Source organism: Macrosteles quadrilineatus, unplaced genomic scaffold (assembly GCF_028750875.1).
Source record: "Macrosteles quadrilineatus isolate MER2022 unplaced genomic scaffold, UCM_ALF_1.0 Scaffold_3__2_contigs__length_128488019, whole genome shotgun sequence".
Taxonomy (NCBI): domain Eukaryota; kingdom Metazoa; phylum Arthropoda; class Insecta; order Hemiptera; family Cicadellidae; genus Macrosteles; species Macrosteles quadrilineatus.
Window position 1 is genome coordinate 40,801,945 of NW_026542596.1, and position 21,799 is coordinate 40,823,743.

The 21,799-nt window shown below is 34.9% G+C and overlaps 1 protein-coding gene across 7 annotated transcripts in view; it reads right to left on the reverse strand.

Moving 5' to 3' along the window:
- Positions 1-21,799, reverse strand: part of LOC128990769 (phospholipid-transporting ATPase IA) — an 83,090-nt gene that overhangs the window by 47,416 nt on the left and 13,875 nt on the right. For 5 of the 7 annotated variants that reach the window (XM_054413337.1, XM_054413340.1, XM_054413341.1 and 2 more), the window contains exons 2-5: positions 5,871-5,992; positions 2,234-2,472; positions 1,517-1,615; positions 957-1,117 (exon numbers count right to left, since the gene is read on the reverse strand). In XM_054413337.1, coding sequence (XP_054269312.1) covers positions 957-1,117; positions 1,517-1,615; positions 2,234-2,472; positions 5,871-5,952 — 581 coding nt within the window. In that variant the 5' untranslated portion in view covers positions 5,953-5,992. Of the gene's footprint in view, positions 1-956; positions 1,118-1,516; positions 1,616-2,233; positions 2,473-3,879; positions 4,058-5,870; positions 5,993-21,799 lie in introns of those variants that run through there. The other 2 variants (XM_054413335.1, XM_054413336.1) reach the window with 2 other exon arrangements.

The following is a 21,799-nucleotide window of genomic DNA, read 5'->3' on the forward strand; positions in this document are numbered from 1 at the left end:
AACCATTGACTATAGATACAACACACTACAGTCAAGTTGCTGTTTTAACTTTCCAGTCTTTCTAGTAAAAATCAGTTTGATTGAGCTACCAACAGAGTCGGCTGATGTAAAATACAAGACAAAATTTCGTTTTAGAATCTACGAGGCCCCCGACAGCTCACATTGTTGGAGCTTAGGGGGCTTAGAAATACACGAGGTATCGCTTCAGCGCCATGAACTCTACCCTTTGTTTTCTATGATAAGTTTGGCGAATAAACCTAGGAGACTAGATAATAAATCATTCCAATTTATTTTTTTATTGTAATATTAAGTCTAAGTCCAAAACAAGGTGAGGCCAAAATCGGGTTGCTTAGGTAAGTATTATAAAAAAATATTAATTGTTATACTATAATCTGTTTAAACAAAGCGACATTGTGAACACAAAACTAAATTCAAAATGAACAACATTGTCGTCGGTCACAAGAAAATTGTGAGCGTCTCCTGCGGTTGTGGTAATTTTGTGGACATCTTGTCTCTTACGATCTTTTGCAATCGCAGAGGAATCTTAAACTTCTCCTGTGCTCACAAAAAATCGTGAACACCTCCTGTGTTTGCAAAAAGACTTTATATTCGTTTCCGCGACCATGTTGAAATCATGAACGACTCCTGTGTTCGCAGGAAAATCATAACTTTCGATCGTGTAATCTTTGCAGGCGCTTCCAATCCAACAATTGGGAAGATTCAAGCTCGGCTCGAAATTGATACCTTCTACAAGATTATCTGTGGAATTCAATTTTCTTTAGAAAAAAATTCCTTTTGAGGCCCCAGGCCGAGCAAACCACTGTGTCTGCCGTTAGGTAAATATGGTCCTGGTAAAATACCATTTAATTTCTCATCCATGAACTTTTACTGTACCTTACTTAATGGGGAAAACAAAAATAACATGCTGTCTGTTGTTAATTAATTGTAGTGGTTACCTGGAAGATAAGACTAGCAGGTCTGCAGGGAAGAAGTTGTTGTTGTGCACTTTGACAATATCACCAACCACGACGTGTCGCCACTCTACCCACTGCCAGTTGCCCGCTCGCAGCACCTCTACTTCTCTGTGGTTGATCTCGTCGTCCGCTCTGTGTCGCTTCTGCAACAGACATTACATCCGTAACTGATGTGTTGTAGTTGTTTACTTTCAGCTTAGATTAAACTTACTAACACAGTTTAGTACAACAAAAAATTATGAAACAAAACAACTCTTGGTGTAATGAACGTACTTGCTTGGTGATTAAGGATAAGCCATGACAATCATAATGTTTTTGAGCTTTGACGACACAAATTTAAAGTATCTGACAGTACATTCCAAGTAGCCATTGATGGTCAGAGCTTCTAAACGGCATCAATCCTGATTAACCTATGGGAAAGTTTTCTAAACAATGTAAAATGGCTATTATGGGTAGGCAAAGTTCATGTTAATAGGGTCGAGGTTAACAATACTTTACTAGCTGTATAGCTACCATGGTAAAATTTAGTAGTCCGTACTTACATAATCTTCAACGATTTCTTTCAATGCTGATACTAGAAGAATAAATATAAGAGGAACTAAAGTTGTGTAACGTCCTGTAGGCGAAACATCAGGTATTTGCTGTAACATTAAACATCTGTGATTATAACAAATAATTAATTTAATGAATCAACTTGCCGTTATCAATAGATATTTATTTATATAGATAATATGGTCCAAATTAAAAATAAACTATTCTCTGAACTGCTGTACGGTCAAGACCATGCGTGGTTTTTGATTTGAGGCAAAAACAAATAAAGGACTTTTTTAACCAAATAAAAACAATCTGGCGTACCGGTAGACAAAAACATTGAACCAACAACAGTGTTTGCAGACTTCCAGCCTTGTTGTGACATGATAATTGTAAAACACTACCCATCACTTATTTCTGTAACTTCTTTTTGTAAAGTCTTTTTGTATAGGTTCGTATTTTGACTTTACGATTTGGATTTTGACTCTGTTATTCTAAATTTGTACACAAACAAATATGAGAAAAAAGAAAAAGTTAAAGAGTGTTTTGTGGATTATGATGGTTTTAGGACTACTAGTATCACTAAATCTGCAGCAATTTTAAATACATTGCTATGGGTGCTCCATACTGCACGATAGAGTATAGGATGAACCTTTTTCCACCAATGGCAATCCTTTGAAACCCCCTTTTGCTTAATATTTATGAACTTCCGACAGAATTCAAGTTACCTGCATCAAAGCAACGAAAAGGAAAAAACAGTTGGCATAGCGTCTGAACTGTTCGAACAGGAAACTAGGCACGAACGATACGACGCTGTATTTCGCCGTGTGGATATGGTTGGTGCAGAACTTGTTGGGCTGTGGACGGTTGATGAGGATGACTCGGATGTCCGGGTTACCCTCAAACCCGCAATCCACTGTGTCCATCTCTCTCTCTCCAACCAGGTTGTTGCGATCCTCTGGATCATCTGGAGCAGACGACAGACACAAATCAGCTGACAAACCATTAAACGGAAATGAATCAAGTTTTTAAAGGCCTAATTGTTTTGTCTGAAGAGTGGTTCATTGTATGCCATTACCATGTTAAATTTGTAGTTAATTTTAGAAAAAATTAAAGTAGTTTAATTGGCCCACCAACAGGGTACGTTGATATAAATTGAATTCTGATTTCTGTTGAATATATTGACTTTCCAACCACGCTTAACTGAAAGGATAACTTGTTGTCAACTAGAGGAATTAGGGACTTCGGGCTCAAAGCAGCAATATCATGGGTTCAGATCCTGGTATCAGCCACTACTTTTTTAATTGTAAGAAAGTTTATTTTTATTTTTTATTATATTTTAAAAGTTGTGAAAGGGAGGTAGGTAAAAGAAGAAATAGTGAAACAATGAATTTAGAAAGTGGATGAAGAAGAAAATATTAGAGAAGTGAATGGAAATAAAAATATGATGGAATAAAAACTAGTCTATGTTCTTGTTTAAAACAGAGAAAAACTTATCGATAAGTGATTCATATGGTGATAGAGTAACAAAATGACTAGATGAGAACTAAATAATACAGTATTGTGATGTAGATGTAGAAAAATTGTGCATAAAGAATAGATAGTTGAATTATTTAATATAATTTAAAGCAAGCAATAATGGAACGGTTGATCTAATTTCACTCACAATATTAAAAGTTCAAATTTTATTTAATTTATTGTATTCATATAAAAGTTTTCAACACATTTTCATAAAAAAAATATTAAAAAAATAAAAATAAATAAAAACACAGAAATAACAATACAATCAGTTTGTATTTGTAGTACCCAGTAACAAAGGTTGTAACTGTGATTTGTTGTAAATTTGTAACACCCAATTTGCAACATATGTTAAGCAATATCGTTTAGTTTTAACCACAAATATTAGAACAGAAAGTCGTGGATCATAACATAATACAAACTATGTCACTGGCCCAAAATTATACATGTATTTATTACTATTTAAAAGGAACTGTCAAAAAACGTCCCAACCAGCTGTTAGTTACGGTATTGGTGTAGAGATTCGGGCCAGTGACGTAATTTGTTTGTGTTAAAGATCCTTGCCGTTTCTGTTCTAATATCCGTGGTTTTAACCAAACAAACATTTTTTTAATTCCCTAAGTTAACTTAAAAAAACATTAAATAAACAATACAAATCAATAAATCGCCTAATTGTAACTTGACAGCTTAATTATAAAAGAAAATCACACCCCTAGTTTCCCAAAACTAAACAACCCCTAAAACCATAAGCAACCAACAATACATCAAATGCAATTAGGTGAATAGGCGATAACGTGTTTTAACTACAATAATACATTACATAAGCCAACCATATGCTTACCACTTTACCACTTACCATCACCAAGAATATAATCCCTCACTCTGACATAATACTTGTGCATAGTCTCGACGACAGAGCTCATATTTGCGGTGATATACGTGTGGCTGCGTATATTGCGATGTGCTGTAAATGTTTAATAGCTTACGGTCGACAGTGTCAGTGTCCTAAGACCATCCGTTATCCGCCATGACAGGGTTGTCTAGGAGTGTGCGCCGCCCGCCACCCCCTATCACCTACCACAACATATGACGTCACAACACAGCACTGGGTCGATACCGTCGATAACCACTATCACTGTCGGGTCACGGTGAAAATCTATTGATTTATCCGTACCGATAGGTCCTCTGCTGTCTCCTTCCAGGTTTGTCACTAGCTTACGTGTGTAGTCGGTTAATTAATTAAAATTTTACCGATAGAGGCCTGGTTGAAAATTGTATGATTAATTAAGACTTCCAATCAAGTCCACTACTATCTCTTTCAAAGAGTATCACTGTCGCATAACGAAAATAAATCTATTTATTCAATATTTACCGATGGACGAATATGCATAGCCTTTTTACTATCGGGTTACGGCGAAAATCCAATAGAATTCGAATCTTACCGATATAGGCATCTTCTTTCTCTCGCGAGGTTTATCACTGCTGGACGACTACCGGATGCATAGCTGTCGGATGACTGTGTAGAATCGATAAAACAACTCGAACATTACTGATCGAGATCCCTGAGTGTTATCACTGCCGGGTTACGGTGGAAAATCGATTAATTAATTCGATACGACCATCACACTTCACTAGCAGGAAGTAGGTCATTGCTGTTTGTTGCGAATTAACTGCAGCTAATTATACAATCAAAGTGAAATGGGGGAAATGAATTGTGGAAATGCCATGCGCGATGTACACTATAATTACCTCAAATCTGTTTAAGTACTTTAATGACACGAACAAGTTTGACTTCCGGTAAACATATTTTAATACCCCCAATTTCTTTATAACCTTGGTATAGTGGAAATTTCTTAGTGTAATACGAACACTTAGTGTTATTTAACTCACTAAAAGAATGTTGAACAGTGGGGACTCCCGAGATTTCACAGCGGCTGATTTACCTTATATTGAGTAATTAATCAACTCTCAAGATTTCACGTACATTTGCGAAAAAAACTATACTAGTCGAAAAATGACACCTATATTGTAACCAACGTAAACTTCAAAAATACGTAATTTGCAATAAGACTTTGTCAGCCTCTAGCATTTTAATTGTATAAAATTGAAAAAAAATCCTAGTTGTATTTGCATGAAAAATAGGAAAGATGTTATAATGGGTTGAATGTGAAAAGCAAATACTGTTAATAGAGAAAGAAAAAGTAACCAGCCTCCATGTAATATTGTTCTTGCCGATGTTCTTAGTCAGACTACTCATGTCAGACTGTTTAATGACAAAACATTACACATCAATGATAGTATTATGTTATTGAACAATATAAACCAAGAGTTTAAGAAGTCAACGATGAACACCTACAACACTCGTAAAACAAGATACAATACATCTTTAGAGCTAAATATAATTGTAGTTCAAATAAAAAGATTGCATTCTCTTAACTCGAAATCCCAACATAGGTCTACAATGATTTCAAAAGGCAATCGGTCATTCAAGCAAAAAATCGCAAAACAAAGAAAACTTACTGATAAAATATTATGATAATATTCATACAAAAGAAAACGGAAGTAAAATTATTTGTAGTTTTTGTAGATTCCGATTCCGAAATACAAAACTAAAAATTACACCTATACTCTGATAAAGAACTAAAGAAAATAAATGAAACAGAACATCAAGTGAAAAAACGAACTAAAACATAGAAGACCCCAACCAGCACACATCAGATCCACCACCAAGCGAAAATAAAATAAGAATAAAAAAAATAGAACAGAAACAGCACGAAGATATTCACAACATCGAGAAAAATAATAGAAGAACGTAACGTAGTGAATAAAGAACGAATAAGGATTTACCTTTGTCAGGAGGTTGTTTTGAAGATGAGGATTCCCAGGACTTTCCGGATTTGAAACTAGATAGTTCCAAGCCAGCAGACATCGCTGGGGAGGGGAGGGCGGGGAGTGGAGCTCAGCTCTCCCTGGACCATTACACACACATCAGTACATGCAGTCTCACAAGTCCGAACAGTAGCACAACATCGAATATTAGATAGCTCCAAACGTAGCATAACACCAAATTGCAATACCTTTGTATTATATGATCTATCTGTCATATAGAATATAGATTAGGCGAGAGGTTAGAGGTTAGACGATTTTACGAGCACCACATACAAACCAGAAATGGTCTCACATGACCGAAAAGTAACAATGCATGGAAAGGCAATGCTCAAACTATCATGTAAGGGTGAGCGTGAGAGGTGAAACGTCATACACCATAAATTCACAGGGTTGTCTTACAGGGGCGAACAGTATCATAACGCCGAATGACAACGATATTTTATTGAATGTCCAAACCATCATCTTAAGTATCTTAGAATGCGAGAAATGAGACGACCCAGGTCTATCTGCACCATACACAAGCACTAACTACATCAATCGTCTCATAAAACCGAAAATATTACGGCATCGAATATTAGATCGTTGCTGAATATTCCATTGCTCGAGTTAATATACGAGTCCGAGTAGCGGTTGACTTCTTTGTTTTGAAGGCCAGGGTTCGAATCCATATTGTCACAAATTGCATGTATCTATTTGTTAAAATGATAGGTCTACATGTATTGTAAGGTCTTTATATAAATTAAAGGGGATGGTTTTCACGGGTGGAATAAATGGCTTTGTACTGAATAACCCCTTTCGCTAATAAGCGTTGGTCTACTACTAATTTAATTCTTAACATAGGTGATATTAAAAACCTCTACAGAGTTTTATGAGGAAGTAGTATGCAACGAGTCTAAGGAACATAGCTAAATAAACTATGTACTACAAAGTGGTGAGTTCTAATCCCAACATAACACATAAAAAAATATAAGTAAAAAATTAAATGCACCTAAACCAATACTACTGATTTCTGCTGAATGTTTTTCTAAGCCTAATGAACGTTAACGACTATAACAAATGACTATCAACAAAACATTGACATTTTTCTCATTGCATCCCGTTATGCAAGCAAGACACACATCTGTGCCTTGTATTCATCACAGCTCCATGCATATTCCGTGTTGTTTACAATCTTGAGTCGACAAAGCCGTGAATATTTTACTGTTCTGCTATTCTCGCTCGCCCAGTCCGCCAGCCCAATAGTGTCTGGGATAATGTTACCATTGACTGCAGATACAGCATGTAGGCTTTATGTAAATCTGAAGCTTTATTTGATGCTTCCAATGAGTGATTTAGTGTGTTGTTGATTAACGTTTCTCCTCAAGGGCAAACTTTGCCACCATTGAGTAGGACATCGATATCTCAAAGCTGAAGTGGTAAGAAAATTCGAGTTATCGAGTTGTTATGGTAAAAGAGGTTCGCGTTATTAAGTAAATTCGAGATAATGAGTCGTTTAATTCTGACTAAGATGTTACTACCCTCATAGCTCAACTTTTACTTTTACACGATATACCTTTACAACTCGAACTCAAGCTATTTCTACATACTGATGAGTGATGAATGAGTAACTGTAGAACTAAGATCAACTATTTATTCAACTCTCACAGTACAGTATATTTTAATACTGTATGTAACGATTATAATTTAGGATGAACGTAACATCTTACACATTACAAATCAAGTTGACAACAAAAATATAGGTCCAGAGCATAAAAAAAAAAAACTACAAGAAAATAACAAAGAATAAGTTGTTACTTGTTTGTTATAAATACTATATAGAATGCAGGACTTCAATTAATTTTGCACAATATACACCTACTGAAATAAATATATCACAATGTTAATTTATGTTCAACTTAGACTGATTTTTCTGACTTGTCTGTACATTCTTTGCTGCAAACGCTTTTAAGTAATGAATTTGGTTACAAAAATAGAGGATGTTTTATTTTTCCGTAGTATATTTAAAGATTCTTAAATAATGAATACAGAGATATAAACATCAACACATTCAATCATTACGAATCATAAAATTGTTTTCAGCTGTACCCCAAGTATGATAATTCTATGATGTAATAAAGAGTGATTATCGACTTTATAACGTCATGCGTCATAAGAATGTAGAAAGACCCAACGACGTAATCACCCTCTTGACCGCATGAGTCCGCATTCTCATTAGTCCAGTCATAAGTGAGACTTTAACTTTACCTCATTGTAAGGTAATCGTGTTATGTTTTTCATTACTCTAGGTTCTAGCCCGGAATTGTTATCCACAATACTCCGAACTTCAGGCTAGATCTTAAAGCTAAAGGGGGTCACGGCATTATAATTTAAAATCCATTGGTGATTGGTGGGATTTGAACCCGGGACCTCAGGGACTGATGTACCGCTCTCTGTCACTAGAACAGCTCGCTCACCAACCGTGTTATCGTTAAAAGCATACTTGGTTTAAAAACTAACTTTTAATAGTTAACTACTATTAATGTTATTACTATTTACTGTATTTAGTTTATTGCTATTAATTTAACTGTATTCTTATTATACGGTATTAAGTTAATCGTGTTGTTTTCTATTCATCTCTACAGACTAATGTAATGGAAGTTTCGACATTGTTTTGTCGACAAGGGAATATAAATGTGAACAGTAATATCGTGGTGTTGGGCCGAGAATTGACATTTACTAGTAGACTAGCTGTAACCCGCGGGCTTTGCCCCGTTTAACTTCTTAATTTTCAAGATGATCTCGTTCGCATGGCTCAATCACGTCCTGGTTGAAGTTCGTTCGCTACGCTCACTCACCTTTAGGTTGGAGCTCGTTCGCTGCGCTCACTTGCCTTCAGGTTAGCTCGTTCGCTACGCTAACTCGCCTCCAGGTTGAAGTTCGTTCGCTACGCTCACTCACCTTTTGGTTGCAAATTAGCTGTTGTCATAAATGTAAACGAAATAATAGTGCTGCACCCTGTTGGTAATCCTTGTAACTTTAATGCTATTGAACATCATAGAACAGAACCAACTTGTTTAATTGAAACAGCTGTTAAGATTCATTAATTCCATTTCTCATAAGGTTAACATGGGAAACTCCAGAGCCACTGGGGCGGAGCCGATTGGACGGATCACGAAATTGATGGTGTATAAACCTATTCCATGAAATTCTACACGTATGTACCAAGTTTCGTGGCAATCGGTTCAGCGGTGTCTGAGTTTATCACTGCCAAACAAATATATATATATATATATATATATATATATATATATATATATATATATATATATATATATATATTCAAACATCCTCTTTTATACTTATAGATACTGTAGTAGACAACTCATCTGTATGGCTCAGCTGTAGCCAATCTGTTACTCAAAGAGAAAATGGGACACTGCGGTCATAGAATGTGCTATTATTTAAGTTACATAGGGTTATTCAATAGGGATGGTGAAAAATTAAACGTTTGTAATGTCATTTTCCGTGATTTCAAACAGCTGATTGTTACAACAATGGAAACGGCGTGTTTATAAGTTTGTTTTGACTCGGGGATGTTTAGTCTCAGTTGCGTTGAGTAGGTACCATGAAGTCTGTCAACAAAAAGGCTACTAAAAACTATTGTTAGTGTGCAGCGGAACTTTCGGACCAAATTCACCAAATTTAGGGATGAGGATCCTCATAGGAACTGCATAGCTCGTGGACGGTACAAGAAGGTTATGTCTGAAAGATCCGTTGAACACTGACAAAAACACTAGTACTGTACGAGCAAACTCCATAACACAAAATGCCTTTTCTTGTTTTGCAGTAGCTATTTCTCGACAGAATTTGTGGTACTCAACTTCAACTTGGCATCTGAAGCAAAACATAACCTAGTCAAAACAAACTTATAAACGTACACCTTTTCCATTGTTGTAACAATCAGCTGTTTGAAATCACGGAAACAGGCGAACATACCGTATAGTTTTGCCCAATTCTTATTGAATAACTTGATATAATTTTGCATTTAGTATTTCATCATATGACAAACATTGATTATATGAAAATGGTAAAAAAATAATTTCCCTCTCAGATTGGCATGACAGAAAACTCGGCATGTATGAAAAAATCTGTATTTCGCCTACTGTTATTTTTTATCCAAAACCTGGCAAAAACTTTTACATGGGAATAACTACTCCTCGGCATCGTATTTTATAGTCAAAAGTCGTAGCAACACGAATTCAAAAGTTGTAGGACACCACTGATAACAATTTGAACAGGGTAACGAAGCATGCAAGGCTTTGCAGACGCTATGCTAATGTTAACTTATTTAACGTTTTGAGCTGCGCGTAAAATAACTATTTGTAGCGTTTGGTTTGACGTTTCTCTCAAAGTTACACATCCATTCAAATAGTTGGGAGTTTGACATTGCATTTTTTGCGAGCTTTTCAATTGTAACGGTTGGGTGTTATATTTAGTCCTTGTCCGAAATGATCCATCTTGATAACTACTAATGAAGTATTAATTCCAAGATTCTAATTTGTCATAGTAGTTTCCGTATTTTACACTCTTGACCAGTAATTGGCATCTACTTAATAAAGCATTGACCCAGTGGTTCAAAACAGATTTTTATCTATTTTAAATTCACCTATCTATTTGGAAGGTTTTAATAATCTGACACATACTTTCTCCCGTTAGCTTATCAACAACCCTTACCCCCATGGGCAAGCGGTGGGAGTAACTATGATATTTTATTGGAAAAATAACAAAAGTGGCGTTAACTTGTGAACCGTAATTTTCACAGCAGTGGAGGCTGTATCATTTTGTTTAGAGATAAATGGACTTGATCATACAAAATTATAATTAATCACAATCATTCACGCTGTTTTTGTGGAAAATCGGATTTTCCCGTTATTTTATGGGTTTTATGGGGAAATCAATATTAAACCAGATTTCACAAAAAAAAAAAAAAAAAAAATCTGCCGGAAAGACCATGAATACCCAAATACCAAATTTCATAAAAATCGGACCACAGGTGTAGTCTGTACACATCCACACAGACTTCACTTCGAAAACAAATTCTTAGGTTCCCCTGAAACTCAAACTCGAATATGTGAAGGGAAACAATACATTCTCCTCATACTTTGTTTAGGGAAAGTAAAACACATAGGGATTGCTCTCTTAAGCGAGGAAATCTATCAATGTATACCGTAACCACATTAGGATGGAGTGCCTATCCCTTGATATCAGCTGGAGAGTTTTAATGAAAAAGATCGCGTGTTTTCACAAAACACGTTATCAAGGTAATGCCCATCGTATTCTTATCTCTTATCTGTTATCTTTATCTACAAGGTGAAGAACGATGAGCCCGACCTGCACTTCCGCTAATCACTTTTCTCGTTGACTACAGAACACTGCTGTACTTCGTTTGTCGATACGGGTCGCCGGAAGACTGTCCCCCGGAAAACTACCCCCCCAAGCAGGTTCCTACGTCATATTGACGTCAGAGACCGGGGGGTTAGTTTTCCAGTCACGGACACTCAAATTTAGTTGTCAAATAGTTCTAATCTAACCTAACCTAACCAACCAAACTTGCTGTAACATTTCTAAAATCTGTTTTATATTCACCACATGCCTTTTCTATTATCCAACGGAATTACTCGAATTAAAATTAAAATTACATAGCATGATTTGTCAAGGGGGGGTAGTATTCCAGTCGCGGACACGGCTTCCATATTGGTTAGTTAGCAGATTTTGTGACGTCACGTTTCACCTGGGGGGGTAGTTTTCCGGGGGATAGTATTCCGCATCCCCGTCGATACTATCCTGTGAAATATTCTTGCACGAGGTAAACGGTTGCAATGAAATTCCGTAATGGTATTTACTTTTTAGATGATTACCATTGTTTTTGTTGAACAATAAACACCAAAAGTTTATTAAAACCTTACGACAAAGTCAATAATTGATCTTTGAGATTTTGTATTCAAAAGAAAATGTCAAGAAATGTGAAAATATAATACCAATCAACTAGTAATATCTGCGTTAAAATATTAAAGCAGCAAACATAAATGACTCTTTCCATAATTCCAGAAGTTTACCATAACGTTGTAAAGGTAAAGATTGCTGACAATACAGTACCAGCTAATACATTATTTCAAATACTGTAAAGTAGACAAAATAGCGACAGTGTTTCGGAGGAATAAACAAAATACAAAAACGCACCCATTCAGGAAAGTATCTATTGAGGCGGTCTTTTAAATTTGAATTTGTAACGAGATACAACCTATAGCCACTAATAGGGTTTAAAACCACAAAAAAATGATCTTTGTAATACTTGACACTCACTGCATTTGTTATATCCTAACCTTGAATAAGAAATTGATTGTCTAATCTAATCTCCTTCGATTAAACCATCATGGAAGAATGAAGAGTTCAAATCTGAGTTTTTTGTGACTCTGCTCATCATTCAAAAAGGCAGTCTGAAGGTATAAAACGTTGATAAATCAATATACTGTACTGTACGTATCACGAATACCAGAACGTCGTGGTAAGTTAGTTTTCTAATATTAGAGACATTTTTACCTGCTTCGAAAATACTGTCCAGAGCGTTATAACGAGGAAAGGTAAAAGTTGTTTGATTTATTCTGGCCATAACACACTATAGTCTGTATGATGTAACCAGTCTCCTGCCCTCTGGAGGTCAGATAGATGCAGGGTCAGGTGACAGGTTCCATCATACAGTGTGTAGTCAAAGTATTTACAGTATTGCCAGCGGTGTTAACCATAAGTCGCCTGGACACTTCCCTGTCCCAAAAGCAGTTTATTCTTGAGTGTGTCAATGTATATTTGTATCCTAAGTTTATCTTAGCTGTAGTCATGTTTCAGCCACAAACGTCACTTAGCGCCTTGAGTCAGCTGTGTTGACTCAGCTTGACCTCCACATTCACAGTTAGTTTTTGACGTCACTGGACAGCTGAGGATATATAGTGCTTGCTGAGAAACCAGAAGGATCGATCCTGACAAGTCGGTAGCTTTTGATGGTTCGAAACTGGAAACAGCTGTCCAGTGTATAGAAAATATCGCTAAGTGTCCGTCCAGTATTTATTTCAGACAAACCGTTGGTCCCAAAATAATTTAATGACAATTTCCCCACCAAACCTAACCCAAGACATAGCTTAAAATTTTTTTGAATATTTTTTTGAATACAGAATACGCTAGTTCAAGTCTCACAATTGTCAAATACAAACACATTTCATATAACATACACTATTTTAAAGCTTAAATAGTACTGTACATGATTTTACGCATACATAACCACAAATTAGAAAAAAATAAAAGTAGTCAAAACTGATTTCAAGAATAGTTTTGTATTTAAATAAGCTTTAAATTTATCAATAATATTGTATTTGACAATTGTGAGATTTGAACTAATGAACATCTGGTTTTGGTACATTATGTATTCAAAAAGTATTAAGCATATTTTAATGAAATGAAAAATTTTCCACCAAACTAACCCCGAGGTGCATATAAAAATATGAACTTTTTGAATACATAATCTACCAAAACCAGAGGTTCACTAGTTCAAATCTCACAATTGTCAAATACAATATTATACTAGATAATTTTAAAGCTCATTTAACAATAATACAGTTGAATACAGTTAAAGCACAAACTGTAAAAACATAATCATAAACAGGAGAGAAATGATAGGAGAATGTAGACTGCGTTCATCAACGAGTTCAAACAAAAGCAAGTTTCATATTTAATATTGTAAGATAACCAGTGGCATTACGAAGACAAATTGTTATCTATCAAAACAGTGCGTGATTGACTAAAACAACTTCAACGAATTTGAGTTCTTTTACAAATAAGATTGGTGATTTCCTGAATGATATGAACCGGAAAAAACGTCCATCGACAACCATTACTGTCTTTCAACGACTTTGAAGCACGAAAACATTACTTTGATGAGCTTAATTATTATTGGTTAGTTAAGGCTATAGTGGCCTTAAAAACTGTTTACTTCTGCGGTATTTAACGGGAAACCGTGTGGCTGTTTGAAGTGATAACGTGAATATTGGAATCTCAAAGAGAAACCGATTTGTTGCAAGTTAGAAAAAAAGATGGACCAGAAACGTTCTGCCAACTTTGCATTTGATCAATTTATTTATTATATTATTATTTATTAATATATAATATATATTATTATTATTATTATTTATTATATTATTATTATTATTATTTATTATATTATTAATTTAACTTTAATTTGATCAATCTAAAATTTATCAGGTTATGTGAACCAGACCACATCATCATTCATTGTGAAGAATGTCTTGTAAACTTCTTGTTTTACTGTACGACATGAGTAAACTATGGTTTGTGCTTGGGATATATTAACCAAAGAGTAAATTGTAGAGCATCTGTATCATTAGAGAAAAAACATTTAATCGACATCAGCACTCTTAAACGTTACAATAAACATATTATGTCAACATAATTATATAACTTTTTTGCCCTGGGACGCTAGGCACGAGCCCGGGATTGTTTTTCGCATTACGCTATACCTAGGTGTTGCGTAACTATCACTTAGATAAAATCCATTAGTGATTTGGCGGGATTTGAACTCGGGACCTCAGGGACCGAAGTCCCGCGCTCTAACCACTAGCCAGAACACTCCCCCTATATAAGCTAAAAACTATATAACATTAAACCCACACATAACAGGTGCAAGATATGTTTTCTTTCACGAAAGTCAAGAAATGGTTCCTTTTTATTTCTTTATTTTTTTACAATTTCATAGTTATATTTTTTCCGGAGGCATTATTTAACACCCTTATCTATTCAAACTCGGTCTATCCAAATCCATCTATAAACTCAATGGAAAGGTACTATACAATGAATTTAGTTACACTAAACCCCTCGTTTTCTCTCCGATGAATAATGGATTAACAATAAAGCCGCATTGGTATTGAATGCAAGAAAGGGCAAATAATAATGTTATAAAGCAGGGTGGTGATATTTCCCAAACCTTGTCGCAGCGCCAACAGGGGGCGTTGGGGGTTGAAACATACCCTCCCCCCCCCACATGTCATGACAATGTAAGGGAGAAGTCAGCTGTTGTATGGTTGACGTATAGAGCCAACATGTTTACTCTGTCCCATCAATTTATCACGCAATGACACGAAGCCTGTTCTTCGTATACTACAAATTAAAAGTAACTAGTGGTCGTCCTGTGGTCGAAACTCGACCAAAAATAATTAATGTACAGACTTCTCTATTTTCTCCCCACACTGTAAATAAAACATGTGATTGGGATTTCTTCCATTTGTTTTGATTTTCTGTTTACATTTTGTTGTTATTTCGTCACCATCATGGCAACCCAGTTGGTCCATGTTAATTTTTTGAAGTTTTCAAATTCGTTTTTTGTGCTTATTTTTTAGCCTATTTTAATTTATAAAGGGATTCTGCACATCTACAGGCAAATATCTTTCTAACAGTATGCGTAGATTTCCCCTGCGATGCACACGAGCTGAGAAAAAAGGTTTTAAAGAAACATGCTTGCCTATTAATATATAGACTAGAGGTCGTCCAGTGGTCGAAACTCGACCAAAAATATTTCATGTACAGTCTTCTTTATTTTCATCCCACACTGTGAATAAAACTTATGATTGGAGTTTCTTCCATTTGTTTTGATTTTCTGTTTATATTTCGTTGTTATTTCGTAACCAGCATGGCAACCCATTTGATCCATGTTAATTTTTTCAAAATTTAAATTCATTTTTTGTGCTTATTTTTGAGCCTATTTTAATTTATAAAGGGATTCTGCTCATCTACAGGTAAATATCTTTCCAACAGTATGCATAGATTTTTCCTGCGATGCACACGAGCTGAGAAAAAAGGTTTTAAAGAAACATGCTTGCCTATTAATATATAGAAGATTCTATTCTTTACATCTTTTCTCAATAGCTACGTAAAAATAATGTGCCCGACCATGTGGGCATAAGATCCCTGTATTCCTTAATCAATTTTTTAAGCACTAACATTTATGAATTGTTACATAACGATGTTACTTAGTGAAAGTGAACTGTACTTAGCCTTTAATATAGCCACATAATAATCGTTTACATACAATGTTTCAAACAAATAGTAATTAAAATCTAGAATAGTAGGCCTAATAATCAAATAAAACCTAGATTTTTGCAACGTAAATATGGCATTAGGGTTCTAAACTAGTAATTAACACAAAACAAGAATAATATTAAAATAGTAATGGATTTATTATTACGTTATCAAATAATATTTAAAATACTTGGTACTGTATATCACGTTCAAATTTTTAATTTTCTAAAAAGATTACAAATCGAAAAGAAGGTCTGGACAATCAAACCAACTTTCTGAGTAAAGAAAGGTTCGTTGTAAATAAAACACAAAGTTAGCTTTGCCAGGGGTAGGATAGTGGAGAGTAAGTTACACAATAAGAACTGCCGCGGTTTTATTTAAGTGAAATTCCGCGAATCAGAGGCTAGTAACTTTTTAACAAAATTGTTTGGTTCATCTCAACGTAAATTTTTAAAAGTTAACCTTTTGAAACTCAATGATTTTTATTGATTTTATCAGACCTAATTACTTCATCTTAGGAATCCAAAAGGTAATCTTCAGAGTGTGTTTTTCAAATATGTGTTTGTGTTTTGTCAAAGATACATATAACACCATTGTTTTGTGTGTATTAAAAATGCATAGACAAATGAGGTACAGCATTGCCTCGTCTAATACAAGGCCGCAGCGTTGGTGTGGCAACGTCGCACCGGCCAGTCTTTTGCTTAGTAATAATAGTAAAAAACCAGTGTAAACACAAACATTGATGAATTAATGCAACAGGTGTTTCAGTAAGCCGGAACTGCGGCGTTGCCACTTTTCCGTCACTGCGGCCATGTAGAGGAGGCCACGGGTACAAATCGTACATAAATAAAAATTTAATAAATATTCATGTAATTAAATTCAACATCCATAACTTGTTTTTGCAAAGTTCATCAAAATTTAAAGCACATTATTGCTGGGATTAGATAGAAATACAGCAATTTCTAGGTAATGGAATATTGGACGAAATCCTAGTATTGTATTGAGTCCTCGTATTTCAGTGTGTGTGTTTGTGTGTATTGGTGTCATTGTGTACGGTGCATGTCGTGCACACAACACCAAAATAACTGTCAATTTGATCAACAAAAGGCAGACGACGCCCTTGCCACCATCCATTATTCCATTATTTTAGCTTTTCCGTTATTTGTCACTTTTGCATCGTAACGTGTGGCGAAATTACAAGCAATAATGTTCACATTTTGGTTTGGTTCCTTATGTAGAACAAAATTTTAAAATAATGTATGACTATTTTAAATTTTAAATCGACGAAACCCTAAATTTAAACACAATTCCGCATTAAAATTGAAAAAAATGTATGACATGCAAGGTTAAAAATAAGAAATAGAAATTTATGCAAATCAAAATATGAATCAATAGAATGATGATTTAAATGCATTACTTGTGGTATTTATAATTAAGTGTAAGTAAAAAAAAGTATAGTAGTGTTTGAAACTAGTAAATTAAAATTGTATTAGTAAAGTTATAAAATCTGTTATTTGCAAACATTATTTAATCTAATATTTGCCAAAACAACAAATGCACTTTATTATACCAAGTCAGAAACAATGACTCGATTAGCGCCCAGAAGCAATTTTCCATATACATAACAGTAGGCAATAACAGTTAACGGTTAAAGTGTCGCTTTGATGAATCACTACGCTGTTTTCATTCGAACCGAAGACATTTATGTGGAAATAATTTATGCAGCTAGGGCTGTCACAAAGCTCATAACATTTAACAGCGCCACGCGCTCGCGATGCAAACATAATTTGGCAAAATATTTAAGTCCCGTAGATTATTTTAGAATAAACCAGAAGCTTTAACAGCCTTTTGTACCAGAAACTATTTTCTTTGCAAATACTGGACTTCAACTAAAGTTAAAGTACAGTATTACCACTGATCGGTGAGAAAATACTTGCACTATTTAATGTTATTGCTATTCTAACTATGATTTGATTTACGAATCAAAAATTAGGTTTTAGTATTTTGATTATTATTCGACTTAAATAGTCATATGAACAATGAGCACCGTCATTTTTTTTAATGTAATTGAGAAACAGGTAACAAATACAAACGAGAACAGAAACCCAGGCTGACTACAGTCTTCGAAAACATCAACCTTTTTTCAAAGTAACTGTAATTTATTCATTCAAATTTGATATACTGTCCCCAACAAGCAAGAAATGTAATGACGGTTCAAATGTTGATTTATATTTTGATTATTTTTAAGTTCGTCTACTTTTCCAACTCAATAAATGCTCCGAAAGCGTCAAACAGAAGGCAATAATCGATCTAATTACTTCTACTATTATCAATTAAGAATAAGGACAGCTGGGTCCAGTTACGAACCATCAGAAACTTACTGACTTCTAAGGATAGGACCGGCAATTAACCTTTCAATTGTTCTGAGCACTTTAACTATTTAGCTACGCAGCTATAATGTTCGTAAAGTAACATGCTTATAATCATTGACTTAAAAGCAAATTGTATAAAATAAATTCATTTGCAGTGCAGTTTTCGGCGCAAAAAGAGTTTAATTAAAAAAAAAAAAAAAAACTATGACATATAATAAACTCACATGTAAAAGTTTCAATGCATTTCTTACACGTACTTATCGTGACGTAGGTGTAATCTCATCGTCGATATAGAATAAGCAGTGCACTGTCAAGTGCTTAATATGAATACGTATTAAAATATATTCTACTAAAAAATAGAGGGACAAAATAGTCACACTATTCTGTGGTAAAACTGGAACACGTCAGCAAAATAAGAACAAGACCATGAATAAAATGTATTGTAATACAGTTCTACAGTAATGAATGTTCTTTTTGGCACATAACACAAAATATAAAACATATATCGTAGCTGAGGAAGGAAAGAATAAATTTCTAAAGAGGCAGTTTTAAGAAACCAAACGATCGCCAACCTCAGCAGAATAAACATTAGGGAGCAAGTTTAAATGTAACCACATTATCGGCTCCCATTTATTTTTCAGACTCAGCGACGATTTTTTTGTACATTAGCCTACATCCTGTACCTGTTTCAAAAACATAAAAGATTTTATACGTTTTAGAATCCAATAAAAAATGCATGACAAATTTAATTATAAATCACAAATTTTACGAAATAAACTATGCTATACCACGTGAATCTAGTATATAAGAAAAAATTCCTTTGATTGTAATGAACTTAAATTTAGGCTCTAGCTAAAACAAAGATCAATGTTAATTTTTCCAAAAAAAAGATTGCATGAAAGTACAAACATACGTCAAATAACAGGTGTAATAATATATTTACACTTACACTATTTACTCACAAGACGGTAAATACATATAAAAGATGGTAAGTTAAGTTGTGATCGATTTCGATTGGACACCCTCTATCGATCACCACTTAACTTACCATCTTTTGTATGTATTTACCGTCTTGTGAGTAAACTGTATAAGTGTAAATGCGCCTCTACTATTACAAGTGTTATTTTTAAAGTTTTTTTTATTTAATGTAATTTAATGCCACTCACGATGCTGATTATGAAGTTATTAAATAAAAGAGTTTCCGAAACATGACACGATTAGTACGTGGAAAATGAAAAACACTATAATCTATCTATATATTTACAAATTTAAATGAAGGAAACGTAAAAAAAAAAAACAAAAAAACACGTGGTCATAAGTATACGAACCTCAGCAGGTACCATGTGTGTGGGTGAGGGACTACTACTAACTACTGGCGCTTGTGGCTACTGATCGTCATGGCGCCCCCGTCACCACCCGCACCCCCTGATGGCGCCCTCACTACGTCTACGTCACAATACCATTGAGTATACACTATTGAGTATACATAATCAATGCCCTACACTGCTATTGCACACGTGGTGATAGACTACGTACCTTAGCATGTACCATGTCTGTGTGAGGGAATACTAGCTAGTAGCTACTGACTACTGGTCACCATGGCGCCCCCGTCACCAACTGCACCCCCTGATGGCGCCCTCATTACGTTTACGTCACAATACCATTTATCAAAGTGATAATGCCGCAACCCCTAGGCCTACCCTGAGGTTATATTAAAAACGGTCCTGTGCTAGAGCCTGGCACCCAAGGGGGAAAATATACGTGGGGATAGTCTACTCTACGTGCGTTGGTTCAACTAGTCTATTGTGAGTTCAACAATAGCAGTGCAAACGTTTTAAGTTCGTAATACTGTACAAACAAATTAACTGAAAGCCAGTGATAAGAATAGCTCAGAAATAAATTTTATCAATAAATATTATTTTCAATTTACCTCATTTCCTTTTTTCCTACGTCCTAACACCGAAGCTAAACAGATTTAGACTTACTGTAGAGATAATTCTTACGAAAATAACAGTGATTTAGATGTTAATTAAGTTTGGATTGATAGATTAAAAATTGACGAGTAGTGGCTACCTATTAGGGTGTGCCCTTTGCCGTCAAATGTCAGCCTGTTTGGGGCATTAACCTTAACAAATGTCAGCGCCTCACAGCCCTATAGGACCCAGGACACATATTTGACAGTGTATAGCTTACATCAACATAAATCCTCAGGATTGTAACTAAATACCCACTACATTTGAATATGAGTGCGCTTTCCACAAAGGCTGATGTTAAATCGATCCCATCTAATATGAAACTGTCAGCCTTCGTGCCCGGACGATGATTGAAGTTATCATCAACTTCAGACAATCTCGGCTAACGTTAAATAACGGTTATCCCAATTCATCTAAATTGGATAATTATTACTCGAGTTATGCTAACACATGATGGCTAAATGAATCTGAACGAACTGTTTTTTTTTTCATCTGGCAACATCATGACGAAAAAGTAAATCGGTCCAGTTAGCTCTTACTATGATAACTACGGTAATAGCTTATTCCCTGTATGGGAAATTCGCTAAAATTTAATGAGAATACAACTAGAACTATTAATTCAAGGCCAACGTTTGGACTTCATTGTATTAGAACATTTTTTCAGTTTTTAAAATCTCGCTCTTTTATGTCGTTGAATAGTATTAAATAAGTACAAAATAAAAAGTATAACGCTAACAATATTTAACATCATTCCCATTAAAAATCTAAACCGTACGACAAACATCTCTATTCTGAAATAGACGTCTTTATAAAACTACGGCTCGACCTTATCACAACGTCACTGCGTTAACAATGGCTCCATTCAATCAATGATGGTTTGAAAGTAGAAACGATCCATTCATGGCAACAGTAACGCTGTAGATAAAAACCACCGATATAGAGCTATGTTGCACGGATCAGCTGAAGACAATGTTAGGTTATGTTCATGTTCAAAAGACCTGGGGAGGTTAAAGTCGTTACGGTATTTACTAACTTCAAAATTAGTACCGGTACCAAATTATTAATCAATAAACTTGAAAAACTAATTTTTACCCTACAAAACCCCCCATAAATCACCGTACCCATAGTTCTATCACGCTGGTTCGCTAACCCTTTCGAATAAAGTAATAGGTAATAGTGAGTTCTAGTGGTCCCGGGTGTCTTACCATGAGACCTACGCTAATACTTATTCAATACTCCTCATAGGGCAATTGCCTAGTTATGTATCATTACTCTGAGCTAAAAGTAATAAAAAACATAAAGTATAATAAATTACAGTCATAACTATTGATTGTCTGACAAAGCACAGTATAAACAGTAGTAAGATTTATTTGTTGACTTGAAACATAAGCAAATAACCTTCGTGACTACACCAAACGGTTGT